The following is a 24,629-nucleotide window of genomic DNA, read 5'->3' on the forward strand; positions in this document are numbered from 1 at the left end:
TTGAAGAGGCAGACATCTTGGCAATTCCTTTTTGCTACCTTACCTTCCTCCAATAAGTCATCCTCCAAATTTAGGCCCATTAACAATTCCTTAGCCCTTTTTGCTCCGACCCTGGCCCCCAATGAATACTATATGGACCTACACATTGGGTTTTCTGCAACTCCAGAAACACTTGATTAATCGGTGCTACAAATTTTGGGGAGAAATAGCATGAGCCCTCTCACTTTCTGAATAGACCTTTCACAAGAAACAGGAGGCCTACAGGCTCCTCAGCTGCACCAGGCCATAATTCTACCACAGAACACGTGGCCAAGATGGCAGCAGTCCTATCACAGTTTCTAACCTCACTGAACATGCAGGTTCATAGTTTGCCAGTCTATGCTTGAAAGACGCTTCTGTCCAGTCCAAACTGCTCCTAGACTCCAAACAGGAAAGTCTGCACCAGATTCTCCATCACACTGGGAACAGGAGCCTGCCATATTGCTCAGGCAACAACTACCACAGACCCCATACTAGTAGCTGCAGTCAGCCATGTCCCAATACCTCGGTGCTACTGGCCCTATTAGACACTACCCCAATTAAAAGTTTCTCTCCACTTGGGGGAAAGGGAGGGCAGCACAGAGATGTGTCCCTCAGAGGTATTTTAACTCAGACTTGCAGCCTTCTGACCATGAAATGAGAAGACCCCTTCTTACCCCTGAATCTCAATGCCCCATAGGGTAGCCTAACCAGATGCGCCTCCCACATGCTGGAGGCAAAGAATACTAGCTATTCTATCCAGCTGCAACACCTGTTACACCAAAGGCTTCAGCCTGGATAGGAATTCTTCTCCGTCTCTACCTGCTGGAAGGATGACAAACCCCATTAATCTGGCAGTTTAAGGAATGTCATTCAGCATGTTTACTCCCACAGCACACTTCTCCTGGTGCCTGCCAGGAGTGAGCTACAGATGAAGACCTCACTCAATGTGTTCATAGAATAGGGTAAAAGGGGGGTAGACTCAGGAATAGACAGACAGAAGGGGTGATGGATGCATGGAATAGGTTCCCAGTGGAAGTGGTAGAGACTAGGACAGTATTTGAATTTTAAGGCAGCATGGACAAGCACAGGTTTCTGCAGGATAGGAACAGACTGTAAAAATGAGCAGTCGGCATGTACATGTGAGCCATATGGTCTTTATTTGCCATCATGCTCTATGGTTCCTTCCCTGCAGCACACTTCTCCCTCACACCCTGTTGGAAGTGAACTGCAGAAGGTATCATTTAATATTAACTCTGAAACAGCATCAAATCAGTCAAACAATGACATTGCATCAGGTACACAAGTTAAGAGACAAAATGGCTACTTTTGAGTGTGTTTTGAGTCTGAAAAGGCTGCAAAAACTAAGACTTATTAACAAAAGCTGTGCATAGGACAAGTCTGCATCATATGACATAGTAACACTGAATGACCCATCCTGTCTGCCCTGTAATGGTCTGGTCAATATTCAAAACCAGCTAAATTGCTTCTTTGGGACTATGTGGCATAGCGGTTAGAGCTAAAGCCTCAGCACCCTGAGGTTGTGGGCTCAAACCCTGCGCTGCTCCCTATGACCCTGGGCAAGTCACTTAATTCTCCATTGCCCCAGGTACATTAAATAGACTGTGAGCCCACCGGGACAAAGAAGGAAAATGCTTGAAATACTTGTATGTAAACTGCTTCAAGTGTAGTTGTAAAACTACAAAAAGGCGGTATAGAAGTCTCAATCACTTTCCCTGAAAATTAGCAGTTGGTGCCTTAATGAAAACTGGCTATTTTGAGGTATTCCAAAGGCAAAGTCAGCAGTTGGCCAGTTTAAGTGTTAATACTCAGAACTTAACCAGAGTAACCGCATAAAACACTGTCCTATCTTTAGGAGACAACCCTTAGCCACTTAAGTTCTGAATATTTCTCTTGGCCCAAATAGGATATTGGATGATCAAATTCAAACTTAGGCTTAACTCAGAAAAAAAACAAGTTTTTTTCTTGCCAGTCCCAACGATAAGATCACGGATAGATTACTTCAAATAAATGGTCAGAAGTTTGTCATAGCAACCTCTATCAAGATCTTGGATGTAACATTAGATCATCATTTAAACTTTAGAAGATCATACCGATTTAATGACAAAAAAATGCTTTGCGATTCTTTGGAAACTTCGAACCATTAAAAATTATTTTGACCTAGATTCTTTTAGGCTATTGGTCCAGTCTTTAATCCTATCTGCCCTTGACTATTGTCATAAAAAAAAATTTAAATAGAATACGAGTGATACAAAATACTGCGGTTTGTTTGATCTTCGGGTTAAAAATATGATCGTGTGAGCCCATTTTATCAATGTCTTCATTGGTTGCCATTTGAGGCAAGAATTCTGTTTAAATTTGTTTTAAGGCTCTGTTTGGTCTGGCTCCAGGATACCTGTCCTCCCAATTTAAGTTATATAATGCTAACAAAAACACCTGAAAAAATTGCATGTTCCATATATCCTTCTATAAAAGCTTGTCATTATAAGGTTTTTGGAAAAGACATTTGCCTTTCAGTTAGGAAAAATGAATTCTTGGTTAAGTGTTTCGATTCCTCAGGCACAAACATATTATGTCTTTAGTAAGCTACAGAAGACCTACTTGTTTGATAAATTTGTAACATGAATTTTGTTGTAACCCCTGTTATTTGTATGCTCACTGATTATGTACAGTTCTTCTTTGATGTGAACCGCCTAGAACTTTATGGTAGGGCGGTATATAAGAATAAAGTTTATTATTATTATTTACTTAATTGGCTATGTGTTAGCTAACTTCGTATAAACCAGATATTCAGTGCTGAAGCTTGGACATAACCTGGCACATGGCAAATATCTGGAAATAATAAATCGGTAACTGTCAGCAAAACGCTCACCGTCACCAGTTAAATATTGGTCCCGATTTGTCCACTTTAAATAAAAGTGAAAACAAATTCCTAAACGGAACACAAGACCGATTCCCCTTCCCCCGTTAGGTGTTAATAAATATTCTCCCTAAATAACTAGGAAAAGAAAGAGCATGCAATTAACGTTAAGTGCTTACCTACTGCTGCTTTGGCAGTGCCAGCATGCACCTGGAGTGCCTGACCTCTGTAACTCAACGTGGCAGTGATATTTACAATAATCCCGCCGTGATCCTTAAAGAACATGAACAGTACAGAAGGTGATGCATGCAGACACACACAGCAATGTGCTGGTCATTTTAAAATAAGATCTGTATGTGTTTTAACAATTTGGAAGTTAAAAAAAAAAAATCCTTCCACTATACCTTTTGTTCTCTTAATAGAAACTACATCACAATGTTAATTATTTTATATACAGATGCCAATACATCTCACAGGACATCATGGTCACTTATATGGAAAAAAAACATTCAACATAAGAGGATCCTTCACAGGCTCATCTTCCAATGTGGTATATATCATTCAATGCAAAAAGTGTAAAGAACAGTGCTACAATGGTTAAACAAGCCAGATGCTAAAAGACTAGAATCAATTTACACAGATATATTAAAAATTGCAATGCCAGCCTCTGTCGGACTAAACTATAAACTCCTATACGTTTGCGAAAAGGTGCTTAAAAAGATACAAAAAAGAAGGCAAAAGATGTCAGTAAGGAATCTATGAGTGTGTCTATCAGCTAATCACTACTAACAGACCAAACCACACAAATACCAAATGTCAATTGAGGAGTAGGGACGCTCTCAATGTGAGGTTATTAGCGACGGGAGAACAAACTCCAGCGCTTCCACTACAAAGACGGAGGTGAATCACCCCGCCTGCACACCATCATCGGGCGTCCCTAGTGTGCAAAATCAACTGTGCAGAATTAATAACAATAAATAAGTCACAAACAGTGAACCTCTGATTGGTTGAAAGTGTCTGATGTCATTTTGGATCTGCTTTTAAGCCCGGTCAGTTGCCTCTGCGGGCTCTCCTGCTTCCCTCCCAGCCGGTTCTGCTCCAGCCTTAAGATCCTGATGAAGGGTTTCACCCGAAACCGGTTGATCCAATGACTATTCTGGTCTCCTGCAATTCTCATTGACTTCATTTGGCTCGCTTTAAAAGCTAAGTTGGCTGTGGTTTCATTTTGTATCTTGGGGATTAGGCTGGGGAGGACTCTATGAGTGGGTTTTCAATGTGATTCACTCTCTCACTAGTTCACTGTTTGTGACTTATTTATTGTTATTAATTCTGCACAGTTGATTTTGCACACTAGGGACGCCCGATGATGGTGTGCAGGCGGGGTGATTCACCTCCGTCTTTGTAGTGGAAGCGCTGGAGTTTGTTCTCCCGTCGCTAATAACCTCACACTGAGAGCGTCCCTACTCCTCAATTGACATTTGGTATTTGTGTGGTTTGGTCTGTTAGTAGTGATTAGCTGATAGACACACTCATAGAGTCCTTACTGACATCTTTTGCCTTCTTTTTTGTATCTTTTTAAGCCTCTGTCGGACAGCATTTCGGAAAAACAGAACACTGCATCAATGATTTTATGGTGAGAATTCTAAAAGGAAATTTTAAGACAATCCAGAAAAGTAACACAGACAGGACTTAAAGACTTTAGTTTCCTTTCTCATTACAAAACATGAATTTAAAACTACTTTGTCATCTTCCTAACATCTATCCTTATCCCTTTGTCTCCCATCCTCCCACCCTCTGTTTCTCACCTTGCTCTTCACCCTCTCTCTTCCTATGAAACTGTCACTGGAATGCTTTCATGTTTCACTTATATATACTGATATTTGTCAACATTTGCTTACTTCTGATCTGAAGAAGGTCTACCTTTGACAGTTAATCAAAAAATGCATTAAATTAGTCCAATAAAAGAGGGATCACTTTATCTCCTTTATGTTTTATTTATTTATATTACTTTTAAAAGTGGACTAACATGGCTACCATTTTACTCATATACAGATGCAAAAGAAGAGCTGAAATCCTGAAGCAGTGGTAGTCTGGAATAGATGGGACATGTAAAAAAATATATATATTACAGAGACACAGCAAAAGCAACCTCATAATGAGAGACCACATAGAGAAATCTGTACATTATACAGAAGAGAAAAATAATTTTAACAAGAGAGCCTAGGCTGCATCTCATTCAAGGGAGGAGGTAGGCATTAAGATGGAAACCAGAGCTAGAAATGAATTGCTACCCAAAGGCAATTTTCTCTGCTTCAGTCTATCCTAAATAAAAAGCAGAGACGATGTGGCTGCAGCTGAAGATCCCCTGGCCATCGTCCCCTCAGCTCTTCTTCAACCCATCTGGTGTGCGTCCTTTCTGCACAGAAAGCAAGTGGTGCATGCTGTCTTCCTGTTTCACTAACCTACAAAGCTGTGCTTGCCATAATCAACCGGGGATGGGGAGGAACACGGAGGATAGAAATGAAGATGGTATGAGGGTTGGGAATATGAAGAGAAGCTGAAAAAGGAAGGAGGGTGACAGAAAAGGGAAGAGGTTAGAAAATGGAGGGCAGTGAGATAATTGAACAGGTAAAACATGGGAGATATAGAAAGGGAAATGTACTTACACATTCAAAGCAGTTTACATATATACAGGTACTTATTTTGTACCCAGGACAATGGAGGATTGGCTTGCCCAGGGTCACAAGGAGCAGCAGTGGGATTTAATCCCACAACAAGAAAGCAAACGAGGAGAGATGAAAATGGATGGAAATATGGTTAAGGGGCTGAATAAGAGAAGGAGGAGAAAAAGTATCACATTAATTTATCCCACTTTAACTTTTGGCAGAAACCAAACTCAACAGGAAGGAACCATGGATGATATGCACATGACATATTTAGGAACCAGTTATTAATATGAGATATGGACAAAAGCAGGGCAGGCAAGAGAAAACAAAAACAGCCTTCCAAACAAACTGAGCAAGGGTTTTTACTGCTCCTGTGGGCCGGTAAAAAGCTTCGCTCCCACATCTGAGATAAAAACAACCCCCTTTTTATTTTTTTTTTTTTTTAATGTGGGTACCCACAGGTCCCTGTCATTCTTTACTCCAGGGCATACCCATCTCGAATAATCTCCAGAACCCAGCGATCTGAGGTAATGTGGGTCCACCTTGGTTAAAACTCTTTAAAACAACCTCCCAAATGTACCCAAGGAAGGACCCCTAAACCTTCATTAGATGGCGTGAGCTTGGCCAGAAGGGAAGAAAGAAGGTTCACGCCCATCCCTGCAGGCGCCTTGAAAGGCCTAGGTCATCTAAAAGAAACGTCCCCTTGATGAGCTAGCTGCCTCCACAGCTCCAGAAGGATGACTGCAGAAGTCAGTGCTATGACAGATACAACCGCCCAGATCACGAATGACTCTGTATCTGATGCAGACACAAGAAAAAGATCAGTCAGGCAGTAGCATTTTGAATCACCAAGTAAACTATGTCGATGAGAATAAAAAAAAAAAAAAAAGAAATACCTCATTAAATCTGCCTCTGGTTGAAGAGACTCTACCTAATCCTTTAGGCTTGTCCTCCAGCATTCGCATCACTTTAGCCTCCCCTGTCCACAAACAAGTCTGTCCAAGTCTTCACCAAATAGCATAGACCCCCAAAGGGGAAGCGAGTACAGCTCAGACTTGGAGGCTACATTTGCCACCCTGCTTCGTAGCCAGAGAGCTCTGTGAGATGCCATGCTCAGTGCCATATTCTTCGCAGATGCCTTTAAAAGATCATATATCATGTCAGCTAGAAAAAAAGATGAGACCATCTCCATCTCTATACACTTTGGTAATCACCAGAGTGATCTGGACTAGGGTCCATCCAGAACCTTTCCCACCCATGGAAGCATTCTCTGGCCACCAGTCCACCGCAAATAGAAGCCAGCAAAGTCAGAGCTAACAAATCAAAGTCCCATCACAACAAATCCAATTTGCGATCCTGCTGATCCTTAAGGGCCGCCCCATCATTCACCGCAGGAATAGTGTTCTTGGTGACAGCAGTTATCAAGGCATCTACTGTAGATGGACAAAAAGAATCCCTATTCTCTTGAGGAACAGGATACGATTTAGACAAAGCCCTAGACACCCTGCATGGGGTATAGGCCACCAAAAGACCTGAGCTAGCACAGTGGAAACACTGACTATGGAATCTCTAGTCTTCCAGGTCCTGAACATGGCCCAAACAAAGCCACATTCTCCTCAAGGAGCCAAAAACAAATCCTGCAACACTTCTTTAACCAACTGTGGAGGTGTGTCAGAAGTGCGATCTGTATCAGAAATGGCAGCCATTACTGCCAAAATGGAGTCAGGAGAAGAAATGGGTGCCACCACTGTCGAGGATGCTAAGCACTCCTCACCTAATGTTGCTTCCTCTGCTGAAACACTGAAACTACTGACACTCAAATCACTGCAGAGTTTACGGGCCGCATGAGGTCCCTCAACCTCTTTGTGACCACAAACCTTACACCACCAAGAGTTCTTCGCACACATGCCACTTTGGCTTATCACCCTACTTAACTAGCTTGCCCCCCTGAATATTTCTATCTAGAGATGCCACTGATCACTAAAAGGGATTTGTGGTTCCTCAGATTAAGTTTTAGGGAAAAGTGGAAGACATGGCTTTTTAGACAAGTGTAAATGGATGTGGAAGCTTGAGGGAGTGAAGAATAAAGATGAATAGTCTGGTTAGGGATGGGACTGGACAGTTCAGAAGGGATCCCTTGACAAAAATTGTATGGGTAGGAGAGTGGTTTATAGTGGGGCATATTAAAAATACAAGTTTATACATCACTTCAGGGTCTGTTACAGAAGCAATAAACAAACTGGAAATAAATAAAATATCCAGCCCAATATGCCAGAGGTCACAAAGAAAATACATACCCGGAAGCACTTCTCAAAGAGCACTTTGGAAGCATTAAAGGTACCCACAGTGTCGATGTCAATCACAGTCTTGTAGGCATTAAATGATAAAGCACTGGCTGGGCACAAGAAATTCCCTGCAGCATCTGAGAAAATACAAATACAGGTCAGTGCACCACTACGTGGCTTTGGTGGTAGAACAATGATACAGTGTCAATATAGAGGTTTACCATTTGTAGCAATTCTGTAAGCACCAGATACAGTAATTTAATATTAAAATTGATGCTTGTAACAGTGTATGGAAAACAACTAGTTTTAGGAGCTTAACGAAAGCTTACAGGTAAGTTATGCTTTTGGGCGTGTGGGATGGTTTATAATCAAACATAAAACCTTTAGTAGTCATTGAGATAAATGATTAGATCTGTGTGAGCTAAACTGGACTTTATATATATATGTTTTTTGTTGTTTTGTTTTCCTTTACAAATCAGCATTATAAACCATTACAAATTTCTATAGTATAATCATAACAAGTCAAACTGACAAAATAGACCTCCTGCATTATTCCTTCACAGTAGTCTATACAAAAAATTATAAAACCCAACCTCTTCCTATCCATCTCTCAGTGAACTCCATTATCATAAATTCAATGTTTTACTACAAGCCCGATGTGACAATCCTTCTCATGCTTTCAAGTTTCTTGAAACATTCTCCACTTTTTAGGTGATCCTCTCTTAGCATCTAGATATTCCATTTTCAATAGATAAAACTCTTAGGGGTCCTTTTACAAAAGGCGCAGTAGCGTTTAATGCGCGTTAAACCACCTGCCGCGCTAGTACCTAATGCCTCCATTGACGAGGCGTTAGGATTTTAGGCTGCCGCGGGGGTTAGCGCGTGATTAAATGTCCGAAGCGCTAACCCCTGTAGCGCGCCTTGATAAAAGGAGCCCTTAATTTCTCCATAAGTTAAAAGTAGGAGCCTGTGATTGCCTCCATCCCAAAAGTATACATTTTCTGGCCAGCAAATAGACCTTATGGAGCAAGGCATTTCCACCCCTACGAAGACCCAAAGACACTGTATTGAAGAACAATTGTGTGTCTACCTGCAATGGAATTCTTTTTTGTAACTTATCCTGTAAATATTTCACAATATGGGTCCCAAAAAATTGTATCCGCTAACAAACAAGAACATATGAACCAAGGTTGCAGGTGAATGTTTCCATGGCCTTGCGCTGAGCAGATCTAATCTCAATCTGGACTTAATTGGGCCTTATAAAAAGATAAGTTGGCCTTAATCTGTCTCGACAAAACAAAAGTCTCTTGATCCATATGAGCTATATCCTTTTTCAGGGTAGCAAAATACAATGATTGAACATAGTCTGGTACCTGTATATAAGCAAGCTATTCATTTGATCGCATATTCCCTTCTGCCTGCAAATCTGTAAAGGATTTTTATAAGTCCTTGATCTGTAATCAAATCCGGACATTTTAATTGTCAATAAATGCTTGTGAATGCTGACTGGTCCCTTAACTCATTGCATTGCTCTGAAAGGTGCATGATCCATTTTGAAAAAGATTAATGAGGAAATTCATCAAGCAGCGATAGGGCCTTAAGTCATGCTATTTGGCTCTCAATATAATTTAGATGGCTCTAAAGCCACTTAACCAAAATTACCATGGCAATATTTCAGTCACAGTGGATCAGGAAGTAACAGGATGCAAAACATGCAAATTCATTTTTGCATCTTATTACTTAAAGTGACTGTGGCGATACACTGCAAGTTGTTATGGGCAGAAAAAAACAATAAACCCTAGGCAAAAGCTGGAGATATTTTACCCTGCCGGAAGCATCAGGACTCAAAGCAGCAGGCAGATACTACTAGCAAGAGCTTAAAAGGGCCATGGTACAGATTTCTCAACCATATGATACAAGACTCCATCCCTTCCCCAATCAAGAACTCCACCCTTGGATGCAAGAATCCAACTTCCATAATCCCACCCTCCTCTTGCCCTTCCCTCTGACCTGATGATCCAGTGGCTTCCAGTGATTCCTCTTGACTCCTGCCTGGCCAGCGCCTTATCCAAAATAGTAAGACTACCACTAAAAGTTGTATTTCCATATAAGGACTGAGATAGAAATATGACCTCTGATGGTAGACACAAGAGACTATTGCTAGGGGCGCAGTGCTAGCCATGCATGAGGAAAGGGGGCTCACTCCTGTCCAGAAACCACTGGAATACCAGCTAAAGGATCGGAGGCCCTTTCTGGGGGCATATCAGGAGGGGAATGCCTGAGTGTGTGTGTGGGGGGGGGGGGGAAGGACATTACATGCAGCACTGCAGCTCCATGCACATCAAACTGTGGCTTTATGGCCCAATGCTACTATGCACATAGAATAATACTGCTTGCAAGGTGGCTTGCAAGCAGTATTTTTTTTACCAACAGATTCAGCACTTATGGTACTGGGATCCCACAGGTTGCTGAATTCTACTGCATCTTGACGAATTCACCCCTAAGATACCCAGCTTGACATCTCTTAAGATTATATTTTGATTGTACTAATAAGAGTGCTCCTAATGTATGTCATTCTATGACATCTTTGTGGGATTGCCTGTTTCTATGTTTGTGAAAGCAAAAATTGAGATTGATGGGTTCACAACAAAATGACTTGTCTTGTGAATTCCTCTAAATGCAACTGTATCAAAGAGAATTAAAAATTTAAAGTTCATAAAAAATGAAATGTTTCAACATTTAGCACAAATTTCAAAATGTGTTTGTTCTTTTTCTTTGCCAGTGATAATATGGCACTGATCTTTGCAAGTTAGGCTTAATAATTCAGGCCTACATGAACACCCTTAAAACTACAACAAAGAAAATTATGTTGAGATCGTTTGGCTAATTTATGAGATTTCAATATCGTAGACCACTTTCTTGTTTATGAATATACAAGATAGCCGCATCATGCCTAAGCTCTTATGGAGGGGAGATGATGCCAGTGCCAAAAACAGCTCCTGAAACTGCTCATGGTTTTTCCTTTACTAGTTAAAGAAAATTTGACACCACATTTCCTGAGAATCCTTACTGTTGACAAGTATATCGATCTTCTTAAACTTTCTCAGAGCCTCATCCACTGCAGCTATGATGGTATGAGGTTGACGAACATCCAGAGAGAGAGGGAGGCACTGCTGACCTGTGGTTGCCACCAGCTTCTTTGCAGCCTAAAGGGAAGTGAGAGAAAGGAAGATAACTGAATAGGTAAAACATGGGAGATATAGAAAGGGAAGGGGACTTACATATTCAAAGCAGTTTACATATATACAGGTTCTTATTTTGTACCCAGGGCAATGGAAGATTGGCTTGCCCAGGGTCACAAGGAGCAGCAGTGGGATTTAATCCCACAACGAGAAAGCAAACGAGGAGAGATGAAAATGGATGGAAATATGGTTAAGGGGCTGAATAAGAGAAGGAGGAGAAAAAGTATCACATTAATTTATCCCACTTTAACCTTTGGCAGAAACCAAACTCAACAGGAAGGAACCATGGATGATATGCACATGACATATTTAGGAACCAGTTATTAATATGAGATATGGACAAAAGCAGGGCAGGCAAGAGAAAACAAAAACAGCCTTCCAAACAAACTGAGCAAGGGTTTTTACTGCTCCTGTGGGCTGGTAAAAAGCTTTGCTCCCAACCCCCTTTTTATTTTAAATGTGGGTACCCACAGGTCCCTGTCATTCTTTACTCCAGGGCATACCCATCTCGAATAATCTCCAGAACCCAAAGTGGCTCATGCTGAAACATAATGAGCACTTTTTCCCCTGCTGAGTGCTCATTGTGCTCCAAAACCGCCCTAACTGGAAAAAAGTACCGGTTAGATGAGAAAATACAAGTAAAACAGCAGTTTTGAAGGGAAACGAGCCCTTTAGACAGGCACAGCCTCAGGATTTTTTTTTCTTTTGCAGGGCAATTTAGTCAATCAGAACACACTCCACAGCTCTCAAAGCTGGCAGCCTGACCAACCACAGGGGCTAGGCTGTCGGCTGAGGCACCTCTACAAAAATTTGGGGAGGTGGAAGAAGGTGGGGGGCAGGACCCAGCATGAGACCCACCGGGGTTTAACACCCCCAAGGTCGGACGGATCCCCAAACAGGATCCATCCAAGCTCCGTCCGGCTTAAAAGGGGAACCCAGGAGTCCGAAACAAATTCCAAGAGGGGAGCCGAATTAGTCCTACCACCTGCTGGAGACTGAGATAGACTGGATTGCTAGAGGGAGTCTCAGCCAATATACTACAAGTTTTTGTCTCAGTCTCCACCTGCTGGTCATAGTGAGGTATAATACCCATTTGTAAGGAGTAAGGACTATATCGGTCTAACAGGTGCTACAGAATAGGTTACACAGACACATTCCTAGGGTCATTCTTTTTATTTTTTGGAAGTAAACTGTTACTTTGCTTTAAGTGTTAGGGTTTTATGTAATTTGGCTTGACAAACAGAATTCTTCTAAAATTAGATACATAGCATTTCCGGTCTTCTAAAATCAAAAGCAATAGACCAGCAATGCAAATCTTCCTTAGGAGTAGAGCAGAGCTCAGCTAGAGGAAGAAGAGTGATCTTATTTCAAGCTGCGACTCAAATGGGCTGTTTTATTGTCTAAGGTTTAGATGTAATCAGCAGCAGAACTTATATTTTTCAATGGTGAAAATACAGTATATGCAATTTTACACAAAGAGCTATTTATACACCAACCCTGCCCTGAAAACTGAACCCACTGTATTTTCTATGGTATGGCGATACGCCTTTAAGTCTAACTCATTATTTACTGGAATTAATCTCTAGTTTGTTCAAAAGTTTAAAAAAGAAGCAAATCCTTCAGGAATCTTATTTGCTTTCCTACTGGTAAATCAAATAGACCAGTACTTCATAACCCTCTCCTGGAGATTTGCATTCAATGGGGCTCCAACACAGGCTCTCTCAAGCATATTTATTGTGGTAATCTTGAAATCCCCACTGGGGAGGTGTGATTCCAGGAGATGGTTCATAAGCATTGAAATAGAAAATGCAGACTTTGTGCTGACAGAGAACAGAGATTATTCCAAGAGAGTTACAGATCTATTCCCACTCACCTCCGACACTCTCTGAAAATTCCTGCTGGCAATGATCATGTGACAGCCATGTCTGCAAGGATACCGAGACAAAATCAGTCACTGGCAGGAGTCAGAGAGCCACAAAGTCTAAAGGTAACTTAGGGAATTTGGGTAAAAGGTGTTGGGCAAAACAAGTCACATTGTACCAAACATTTTTACACTAAGCTTCAAAAAAATTATCTCTTAAAAGTTCAAAAATGTTTCTAGGCAACCTTTTTGTAAAAGCTGGTTAAAAATACCTGATTTTGACATTTTTGTGAAAAATCACAAAATTTAAAGTGAAATGGTAATGAGATTAGCTTATAAGTTGAAATCATATATTTGAAAACAAAGTCATGTCAAAATAATAGACAAAGCTTTACGAGCATAGCTTCATTATTACAGGAGCCACAGAAGGCTAAACTTTGAAATTTTTTAGTGTGGTCCATTTTTTGGCCCACTTTGAGATTTATAATATATGCCAGTTTAAAAAAAAAATGAAAATCTGCATTAGCTCCATTGACTAGATCATAAAAAGTTGTATAAGATCGCCAAATTTCATTTGTTTTGCTTATATAACCAAGGAAATATTTTCACTCAAAGTTGCCAAAATTATGTAGGAATACTGTACATGGTCACAGTATGGTATCAAACAAAAAACTATATCTCCGTAAGTATTCCACTGCTGAATCTTAAACTTTACCAAAGTTAGTTTGAATCATGAAAGATTCAGCATGCAAAGTTTCATCAAAATCCATGATGGTGAGGTGGGGCACTTTTCTTAAATTAAACCATTTGACATGTAATGACCCAAACAAAAGTTAACATTTCCCAGGATTTGTAATTATGGTCTGCAAAGCAATTAATGTATCCTTCACTCAACCTACATTTCAAGGCTAAAAGCTTGCTTAAGAAATAGTATTTTCAATATCATCTTACATTTCTTAAAATTTGCTTTAGCATGTTTCCATTTAGGCAAGGCATTCCAGAAATGGAGCCAGCCAGAGGTCTTGGTATGAGTGGATTCCCAGTTAGCACATGGGGGTACAACCATGGGGTATCACTATCCTATCATCATGTAAAAATCTTAAAACATGAAGGCAGGAATGCTGATACTCATAACACAACTATGTAACAAAACCAATATTTTAAAGCTAATTTTATACAATACAGGCAACCAAATTTTCTTGTGTTACCTAAGTGGCCTCACAGCTGCATTTTGCATCATATGTAATCTAATACTTTGATAAACCCACATAGGCAGAAAACCTTGCCGCAAAAGAGGAAGGGGAGGACCATGTAGCTGGCCCACTGTTAGTCCTGGCCGAGCTGGAAAGGAGCCAAACAGCCTGGGATCAAACTCCTGAGTAAGTCATGAATGGAAGCAATTCTGCAAGGGACAGCCCCTGAGCTCAAAAAACATAAAAGCGGGCTGACTAGCTAGGTGTCCCCAAGGGCTGATCCTGCTAGCTGCAGACCTCCACTATGTGGGCCTGCGTTTTCTCCCAGGCAGAAGTCCCAAGTGGGAATCTCTGGGCACTGAGCCTCCAAACACAGATAATTAGACCCAAAAATAATAAAACCACAGAGAAAATCAGAAACACTTCTGAGCAGCTTGCTTGCAGAAAACAAACAGGGGGCAGGAGCAGCTCCCTGGGAAAGAGGCAGAGTTGAAAACATGATTGACAGTTTTCTGCAAGTTGAGTTGAGATACAGAACCCTAGCAATGTGTCTAGCGTTTCAAGAACACTAGACACATTGCACTACAATTTTCATTACACAAATAGCTCCGGCACCCAGAAAGAACATATTTAAGAAAGTCTGTGAATAGGAGATCGTGGAAGGATTCAGAGTATGAGGGATACAGTACCTCATGAAGATCTCTGCAATACGGAAACCGATGCCTGATCCTCCACCAGTGATAAACGCAACATTATCCCTGTTGAAATATAAAACATTTAAAACAGATACATAGTTATTATTATAAACAATGCAGGCCTTGCTGACAGCTTCATATCCCCAAAAGCAGGTTCAGGAGCTATTAACTGCTAAAACAGCTATGTAAGAAGAACTGACAACTTCTAGGATAGGTAGGAGTGAGATGCTTGGTAGCACTATTCCTGTGGGGGAAAAAACACAGGTAATGTTTTGCATGGAAGAACTGTGAAGAGAAGAATACACATAGCATTTATACTACTACTGTACTTCTATTTTCTATAGCGCTACTACACATGCACAGCACTGTAAACATTATATGCACATATATTCTCTGTCCCTTGTGGGCTCACAATCTTTTTTTCTTTACCTGGGGCAATGGAGTGTTAAGTAACTTGCCCAGGGTCACAAGGAGCTGCAGTGGGGATTGAACCTAGTTCACTAGGATCAAAGTCCACTGCACTAACCATTAGGCTACTCCTCTACAAGTAGGGCATTTGGTGTTCTAAGGGAACCTTCAGCTCCTTGCACCCATTTTAATTAATTCTGAGGCTCCCCTCCCATCTCCAAGATTTTGATGATTACACTCTGCAGTCATGAACAACCCAGCACTATGCCTCCCAGAACAATCCTGTAAATAAATCCCAATAAGTAAATTTTAACTGCCATTATCGATAGATTCATCAAAGGTGGTATACAACTCAACATAAATCTTACAATTTTGAAAACATTATAACAATGGTACAATACAAAAAAAAAAAAAACAACACAAAAAAATAAATAGCATCAAAGAGGTATACTTAGATATAGCAAATTGAATCCTAGTAATAGGAGCAACATGATTATAGTGTCAAATATACACATCAGAACAGCACATTAGAACAATCTTAAGGTGGGGCATTAAAACATTTAGGGTAACATATAGCCAGAAAATAGCTGAAATTACGCATGCAAAATACCTATCAATCAGTCCCACGCAACTGAAACAGAAATTGTTGCGAATCAAATCCCCTTAACTCAATAGTGTTGACACATTAAAATATTTTTATCCATATAGTAACATATCAAAAATCTAAGTGTGAATGAAAAAGCACAAGCAAACGAGCTTAAACATCTAGAAAAGTATACTTAGCTTCACATTAGTGCTCCATGCAAGCTCACTTCAGATAAGCTCACTTCAGATAAATACCACATGGAAAACCCAACTAGGCTCCAAGTTTTGCAACCTGTGTCAGGAGCCTGGTGTGGTAGATTTATCAATGTGAGACACATCTGACATCACTAATAGCAAAATGGCTCTTTGCAATCAGTGAGAATGCTCAACTATAAGACAGTGCTGGAAAGATTTGATTGAGCATCATAATCTTATCAGTAATGGGATCCCAACTAGAGAGTTGCATGGGAACAGAAATCCCATCCATCCCCGCCCATCCCCACCAGGATCCTCTCCGTACCCGCCCGACAGGATCATCAATTCCACAGTATCTTTTCTGTTTGCGCTGCTGTTTTCCTTGTGGAATCTCTTTGGTGGAACCGTTTTTTTTGTTTTCTGTTCAGGTAATTAACTTATAAACTCCCTCTTTTACTAAGGCTGACGTGTCCATTATATTATATGGACGAACCCTGCTTCCAAAGCTTTCCATCCCCGTGGGAGTCCCGTTGGCTAGAGGGGGGTCCCCGTGGGCCAGGGGGGGGTCCCCGTGGGAGTCCAGTGGGTTAGAGGGAGATTCCCCCGACCCCGTGCAGACCTCTAATCCCAACTGCATCCGTGTTATTCCACTGCATTGCATAGGCCGCACATTCCATCAACAGAGATGGTTTATTATTAAACAAGTATCTATACCACCTTGTGTTAGAGAGCATTGGACAAGACTTAACAGTAAGAGAACAATTTTGGATTTTTTTTACTTCAGTTGATGTAGCCTCAAGGTCCTAACAATGATGAGAAATAGAACACAATTAAATGGTTTGTGCTATTTTCATCCATATTTTATTGCTATAAAAACTTTTATTCTCACTGAACATTTGTTCCATTTTTTTTTTTGTATTCAGCCACTAATACAGGTAACTTTTTAAATATTTTACAAACACTTGGTCACAGATAGGATAAGTGAGCTTAGGTGGGGGGAGGGGTGGTGTGGCATCTTCGGGGCTCATAAAAGTCCAGGGCCTCGGAGTGCCTTTCAGCCCTCATTCATCTCGCTAGCCTATGTGGAGTAGGATGGGGGGGGGGGGTGTTTGGTTGATGTTTCTCTTATTCTGTACATGCTTGTTATATTATTGTATACGATGCATCATTGTTTGTGCTGTGCACCCTTGGGGTACCCTGGCATTGTCTTTGCATCAATAAAAATTGTTTGAACCTAAATATTTTGCAAAAATTAAATATTTATATTGTTAAAAATGGAAAACAGTATTTGGATGCTAAACAAGGTTCACCGGGACTATGGAGACAGTATAAAGAAATGTGGTCACCTGTATGGTATGGGTTGTCTCATAGAACTCGCAGTACTCTCTTGAATTCTTGATGCAGGAGCTCTTAGGGGAGGGTGTGGATGGGTAGGTTTAGTTTTGTTGTTCTTTATTCCTTTCTTTAAAGCCATCCGCGTTGGTTCTTCAAAAAGGCTTTATACTGCTTGCTCTACTGTGGTCATTGTTTTCTTTGTATTACTGAACATAAAGTAATAAAAATTTATATTGAAAAAATATATATTTTGCAATGCATATTTTTGATTACCATTTCCTGATTTTGTTGTGATGTTTTCTGCTTTTGCGGTGTTAATAGTGCAAAGTTTTACTAAATTTTGCATATTATGTATATTTTGGTATCTGTAGCTTATTGTTTTGTTTTATTCTTATACTTTTGTACTTTTAAATTTTAATTAAAAAAAATAGTGGAAAGTTTTGATCCATGTGTATTTATCAGCCTCATTTTAGAAAGGGTAAAGGCATGTACACATTTATCTTTGCCATGTTTGAAAAATAACATTTATTTTCCTAGTGTTGTCACACAATCCAGTTCCCCTTGCCAGTTTGGCATGGGGGGGGACCTCTGTGAGATTAAGAGAAAACCCCTTAACTCTTCCATATGGAGTACTGCTCAATGTCAGCTGTTTCCCAAATCCCAAATGTGTTTTGTAGGAAATGTAACCCCCAACATTGATCTTTTAGGATATAGACATTTCCCATGTCAAAGGAGGGGGGGGCTAAATAATATTTATCAACTTGTCACATCCTTGTCCAACTCAACATATACCCAGACCACAATCCTTTTCCATTTGCATGCACTGGATTTGAGGTGTGCAAATCAAGGCTTTGTAAAATAGAGTTTTAGACATTTATGCGTCAAACGTTTAAATGCTGGTTTATGCATGCATCAAGCATGAACTAAGCTTGAAAACAAGGACCTTTGTATCTTGCATCACTTTTTCTCTACTGGAGGAAAGCATTCTCACTATCTATACATAGCCATTTTGCTATTAGCGATGTCGGAGGTATCTTGGATTGATAAAAATTTACTATGCCAGGCCTCTGACACAGGACACAAAACTTGAAGCCTAGTTGACTTTTCCATTTGATGTGAACTAATCTGAACTTTGCAATGGAGCACTAATGTGAAGCTAAGTTATAGATATTAAAGTTTTTGCTATGCCTTTTTTTTTATTCATTAAAACTAATCCAAAACCACTGCTATGGTACTTCAAAAGATATAATGTAATATGCAGAATGCAATGTCAATGGATCGCTCCTGCCCCAAAAGACCGCTAGATCACCAGGTAAGGTCTGGAATACCAGGGGGAAGGTGGGAGGGAGGCGGGGATGGGTCAGTCAGCCCACAAGTTTTTCACAAATTTTCAATATTCACGGGCCGGCTCTGCCCCTAACCCCCGTGAATACTGAAGGAGGAGTGTATTCTCCAAGAAGAGCCCTTCATGCCTCCCAGCAGCACCTACTGACTGTTTCCTCCTTCAGACAATTATTTCTAGATGTCCACAGAAATTCATCTCTCTCAGTTATGTCCCTAGTCTATAGAATTCTCTTCCTTTCTACCGCCAGACTGAAAGCTCTTAAAATTTAAAGCACTTCTAAAAGCCTATTTCTCATAGGCTTTCGATGCATAGCTTTTTCTACCTCTCTTGATTGAATCTACTTTCCAAACAGAAATAAGTTTTCCCCAATACCATTCATATTTTCTCCCTCCCTTTGATATTACTGTAACAATTCTTTTTTTATTTTCTCCCTGTGTTCCAGTTACATCTTGTCCTATTCATTGTTTTGTCAAATTTGTATTGGTTTGTTTCCCTACCCTGCATACTTTTTACTCTAAACTGCTTAGATTTTAACTAAGTTTTATATTTGCGGTATAACAAATAAACTGAACTCTCCCTCTCTCTATGGCCAAGAATCTCTTCCTCCCTTCCCACCCTCTTTCTGGTCTATGTCACTTTTGCTCCCCCATTCTCCTCCCTCCCACTTGTGGGTCCCAGCATCCATATCCCCTTCCCCTTATCCTGCAGATCTAGAATCCATGTCCCCTCCCCCACCCGTCTGCTTTCTGAATGAACCTCCCTCAAGTGGATCTGGCATTTCCCGCTGTCCTGTTCCTCACCCCCTTCCCTGCACAAGTCTAGCCTCCGATCAACCTCCTCCCCATGTGGATTGGGTATCTCTTACCCATGGGCTCTCCCAAAGCAGCGGCAGCAGAGACAGCACTGCGAACAGGCTGCTTGTGTCCAGCCCTGGCCATTTTTTAATCGCTTTACAGTTGGTCTGACAGTGAAGGTACTTCTCCTTTTGTAGCCTTGAGGGACCTTTAAATTTGGATGGCTTTAAATGTATATGAATTTGGATGGTGTTTATGTTTGCAGATATTTTATAATGTGAACTGTCTTTTTAGAAAAAATCCTTTCACGCAGCATTTTTGGAATGCCGTATTGGCACATCTTCATTCTGGGTTTCCTGAAGCAGCTTTGGCAAAACACGGCCATGCAGAGAATTGGAGATGGCAGCATGATTTTCTGAAATCTACCATTTTCTTAGGAGTCATCAAGCTGTGCAGTAACATGGTTGTTTAAAAATATTGAGATAAATATTTTTATTTTAGAATGTTTAGAAACGTTTGCATTTCAAACAGGCAGACACTCTAAATAGCAAAAAAGGATAAGACCCAATATTTATCATTTTCCTACTTCTCTTTTTGTATAATCAGTGCATGATTAGTAAAAAGAGCAAATTGGAGATATATTGGATAGGGGGGAATGATAGAGAGAATTCAGGGGAGCAGAGAGAGAGAGAGCAAACAGAGAGAACAGAGGGTCTTGCTGTGAGGCAGGAAAGTAAAGAAATAACTGAGGGATGAAGGGAGAAAGCAAAGGGGGAAAAAGAGAAAGCAAGGGATACAGAAAACCAGGGATTGAACTTGCCAGGAAGAGGAGAGGATGAAGAGAAGGAATCAAGCTTCAAGAGGTGTCTAAGCTAAGTTGAGAAGAGAAAGACCTAGGAAAAGTGGAACCTGGAGAGTCAGATTGTTAAGAAGGGTTGAGCCCATAGGAGTGATTGTCAGGCCTTATGATGGGAGAATTCTGCACAAAAAAAAGTTACAAATAAAAGCTGAATTTTTTTAAAAAAAGAGCCCAGAATTTTCAAAGTTTTGTGCATAATTCTCCCAACAGTACCACTGCAACTGGAGTAGAATGAGGGGGGTCACTACTGACTCAGTAAAGTCACTGCTGCTTCCAAAAAGTAGACATGCCACACACTCACTTAAGGATGTCAGGGCTGAAGAGGTATTTATAGTCCTGGAGACAGTCATCTGTATCAACATCCTGTGGAGGCATGACAGAATGGAGCATCTGCTGCTGGGATATTATAACTCCTCACTGCCAACTGAAAGAAGAGGAAAATCAGGTAGACAATCACCCTCTCTCATAATCTCCATTTAATATAAGGTCTTAACTGGCCTCTCAGTGATTCACTGTGCATCCAATAAACTGATCTGACCTGGTCCTGGCCCCACTCACGTTCCAAATCCATCAACATCCAACACTATTGCATGGAACCGTGAGCCAATCAGTCAAGCATACTGGATTGCTGCTCCGACTGTGACCACAGCTCTCTGCTACAATATATTGTAAAAGGATTATAAAGATCTGCCTGAAATTCCTTCATGTAAAGTTACAGAAGAAGTAAAATGTCAGTACTTTAACCGAGGTTATTTCTCTATTCACTGAGATGCTGTGCCTGCCAGGAATAAGATGTGTGTACTGTGTAGTTTGAAACAGCCACCTATTAAAACCCCAAAGAGAGAAAGGCTTTGTAGATACAGAGGTAGCACAGATCTGCCAGGGGGACCTCAATCTGCCCAACAATCACTCTGCAGAAGGAAGCAGACAAAAAAAAAGTGCAAAAAGGGTTTTGATCTGACCAATGTTCAAAACTCTTAAGAGAAGTTATTTTTAAATAAATTGGGCACCTATGGTATTATATAAATGGAGTAGCCTGCATGAATAAGTTATGGTTACAATCTTCAGAGCATAAGATAGGCAGATGTGTTAAAAAAACAGCTTCACTTGTTTTGGTGTCTGAATGGATTATTATAAAGCTTGATAAGACGTGGTGGTGATGGAATCCTGAACTGTGTGGGGTCCCATCAGTCAGTCAACATCAGTTAAGGAGAGCAGCCAATTGCTTCTTTGCATTAAAAAGGTTGAGAAACACTGCTTTAAAGTACATGGGCAAAGTACAATGGACAGAAATGGAAAGCTAAGAATGAAATGCACCGTAACTAACAGCCCTAGCTGAATCATGGGCCTGGACAAAGGTCTTGAACATGCTCAAAGACAAACCAAACAAGCGCAGACACTCACAACCAAAACACACTGTTACTGAATTTGTGACAGGAGGGATGCCCACTCCCCCTGCTGCCACCACCAAAGGGCCCCATCAGCCCCCCCTCCCCCCCCCCGACACTCCCAGCAGGAAAGATGCCCACTCTCCCCTACAAATGGGCCCCAACAGTCCCCGTGGGGTCCCCCAACACCTTCCATAGGAGGGGGCCTTAAGTGCCTGGGCCAATCAGCGCCTCAGACCCCTCCCCAGTGCATCCCAGGATGCACAGGGAAGGCTCACCATTTTGAAGAGGTGGGCCTGCCGGATGGAGGAAGTAGTTATCCCTCCAGTCAGCCGTCAGGTACGGGGAGTCGGTGAGGAAGTGTCTGGAGGTGGAGCAGGGGACCCCAGCGGCAGGAGGGAGTGGGCATCCCTTCTGGGTGGGGGAGGCTGTTGGAGCCAGATAGCGGCAGTAGGAGAGAGTGGGCATTCTTCTTGCTGATCTTGGGTCAGTGTGTTGGGGGACCAGGCAGCAGCTGGTGACGAGGAGGGGGGGGGGGACATTTTCCTCCACTATACTCTCCCCGATGGTCAATCAGCTGACCCGGCAGACTCAGGAGACTTGTGGCTCAATTGTTTGGAGCATAAGAGCAGCTTTGACATGAGGGGGGAGCTGTACTTAGCCAATCGCTAGGCACAGTCCTCCCCCCCATTCTTTACCAGTGATTCTCTGCACAAATAGTGTGAGTTAATTTGCACGTTATTATGCCGAGAATCACCTGTAAAATATGGGCACTACATAAACTCGCAGGATTTTACTGGTGAGTTTTGAGAGTCTTCCAGTGAGTGGGAAGTTTAGAAGTAGTATACTACTGATACCAAGCACAAGATAAAGGGAAGAGAGAGAAAAGGAATCTTAAGATGTATTCCACCTAACTGTGCAGTTGAAGACAACAAAATTCAGATGGGCTACTTTAATTTTATATTGCCTTGTGTCAAGTCTTTCATTCATATCTATGCAAATTCATGACATATTCCTTTTACCGGTACTAGACAATAAGTCAACGATCAGATTCTCTGAGCCACCAGTCTGTTCAACTATAGGGCCCTATATGGTCCAAAGATCTCCTATACATTGTATATTTAGAAAATGATGGGGAGTGTGTGGCACAGTGGTTAGAGCTACAGCCTTATTAGCACCCTGAGGTTGTGGGTTCAATTCCCTCACTGCTCCCTGTGACCCTGGGCAGGTCACTTAATCCTCTCATTGCCCCAGGTACACTAGAGTTTAAGCCTGCTGGGTCAAATAGGGAAATACGATAAAGTACCAGAATGTAAACCACTTAGGATATAAGTGGTATACAAATAATAAAAAAAGAAATAAAATATTTACACCGTTTCAGACATAGGTGCTATCATAAAAAAGTACATTTTGTTCTAGCCCAATACAGACATTAGAACTTGAAAACTAAAGCAAAGTTGACCGGATGACTGTTCATTAAAAAAAGTCCTACAGGGGCACCAAAGAAAGAGATCAGGATAAGGACAGTCATTTTGACGTCCAGACTCCAGGTCACCAAGTCGAGAATTTACATATATATGACCGCCCTAGTGCCCAAATATCTATTCTGGGAGGAACAAAAGCAAAATATTGGGCATAACTGGAGAGCTTAACTTTGGCTAAAGGCAGCAAGAACCAACAGGAGATGCTAAGAGCAGAAGCGAGAGAGAGAGAGAAACGGGAAGGGACTAGAGCAGACCCGATACCGGGCTAATGTTGTTGGGGGTTCAGGGACCCACGGAGACAAAGATACCAAGTCACATGCATTCGGGGACAGCTCTCCCGTCCCCGTAGTCTACCGTCTCCTCCGTGCCCGCGATCCAGCACCTCTCCGTCCAACCTATACCAGAGGTTGCTCACCAACAAGCCCGCACCTTTCCTTCTCCAGTGCCCCGTCCCCCTATGACGCAACTTCTCTCCTTCCGAGGCGTCCCGCTTTGCCGCAAACGCGAAGTTGCGTCAGAGGAAGGCGGGAATCCTGCGGCCAGCGTTTCCCGTGGGTGCACGAGCTTCTCGGGAACCACCTACTTACCCAGGGTTCTCTTAGATGTCCTCAGCAAGGCTCCGCACTGGACGCATCCACGGGCCAGCAGTGTTAGAGGTTACCCGAGCTACTAGCGCATGCGTGGCGACCTCCACGTGCAGCCATATCGCTGCACGTGGAGTTCGCTACACTCCTGCGCCAGTATATTAACGTGCAATCTTATATCCTGCCGAATTCTCATTAATGTGATGACTGCTGATGTATCTCAGTAACAAAGTTAAATGAAATTACTAGTTCTGATGGTTATGGGTATAAGTAGGGATGGAGAATACTTGTAGGGGCCCTAGCTGGGTTTGTTTCCGTAGCTGGGTTTGTTTCCGATGGGGGTGGGTGAAATTTTTGTCTCTGTGCAACACTGGTTGGAAGGTGGGACGCTGAGGTGAGGCGTGCTTATAGCTACACCTACCCACTGGCAGACTTCTTTCACAAAAAAATGATGCAAAAACAGAAAATGGGTCTTCTTTACCTAAACTTATCGAAGCTGCAAACTTTCTTACTTCATCTCAAGTGGTTTTTGGTATTTTGAATGCATCTTTGAGCCTGTGGAGGAAGTGGGCATTCCTCCTGCCGATCTTGGGTCAGCGTGTTGGGGGGCGGTGGGGATATTTTCCTCCACTACTCTCCCTGACGGTCAATCAGCTGAGCCGGCTGGACTCGGGAGATCTGCGGCTGTTGATTGGGGGCAAGGAGAGCAGCTTTGACACCACTAGAGAATGACACGGGGGAAAAAATCTGTCCCCGTCACCGCCCCATCCCCGGCCCACCATCCTCTGCACCGCCCCGTCACCGCCATTCC

General features: G+C 41.8%; 1 protein-coding gene across 11 annotated transcripts in view; it reads right to left on the reverse strand.

Moving 5' to 3' along the window:
• The window catches only part of DECR2 (2,4-dienoyl-CoA reductase 2), a 37,694-nt gene extending 13,729 nt beyond the window's left edge, over positions 1 to 23,965 (reverse strand). Inside the window, exons 1-8 of one of the 11 annotated variants that reach the window (XM_033914844.1) lie at positions 23,822 to 23,965; positions 20,664 to 20,786; positions 17,376 to 17,570; positions 14,836 to 14,904; positions 12,966 to 13,017; positions 10,921 to 11,056; positions 7,863 to 7,987; positions 3,079 to 3,172 (exon numbers count right to left, since the gene is read on the reverse strand). In XM_033914844.1, the coding sequence (XP_033770735.1) occupies positions 3,079 to 3,172; positions 7,863 to 7,987; positions 10,921 to 11,056; positions 12,966 to 13,017; positions 14,836 to 14,904; positions 17,376 to 17,503 (604 nt within the window). In that variant the 5' untranslated portion in view covers positions 17,504 to 17,570; positions 20,664 to 20,786; positions 23,822 to 23,965. Of the gene's footprint in view, positions 1 to 3,078; positions 3,173 to 7,862; positions 7,988 to 10,920; positions 11,057 to 12,965; positions 13,018 to 14,835; positions 14,905 to 17,375; positions 17,571 to 20,663; positions 20,787 to 23,542; positions 23,789 to 23,821 lie in introns of those variants that run through there. The other 10 variants (XM_033914845.1, XM_033914842.1, XM_033914843.1 and 7 more) reach the window with 10 other exon arrangements.
• Between the last annotated feature and the right edge of the window lie 664 nt (positions 23,966 to 24,629).

Source organism: Geotrypetes seraphini, chromosome 11 (genome assembly GCF_902459505.1).
Source record: "Geotrypetes seraphini chromosome 11, aGeoSer1.1, whole genome shotgun sequence".
NCBI classification, from domain to species: Eukaryota; Metazoa; Chordata; class Amphibia; order Gymnophiona; family Dermophiidae; genus Geotrypetes; species Geotrypetes seraphini.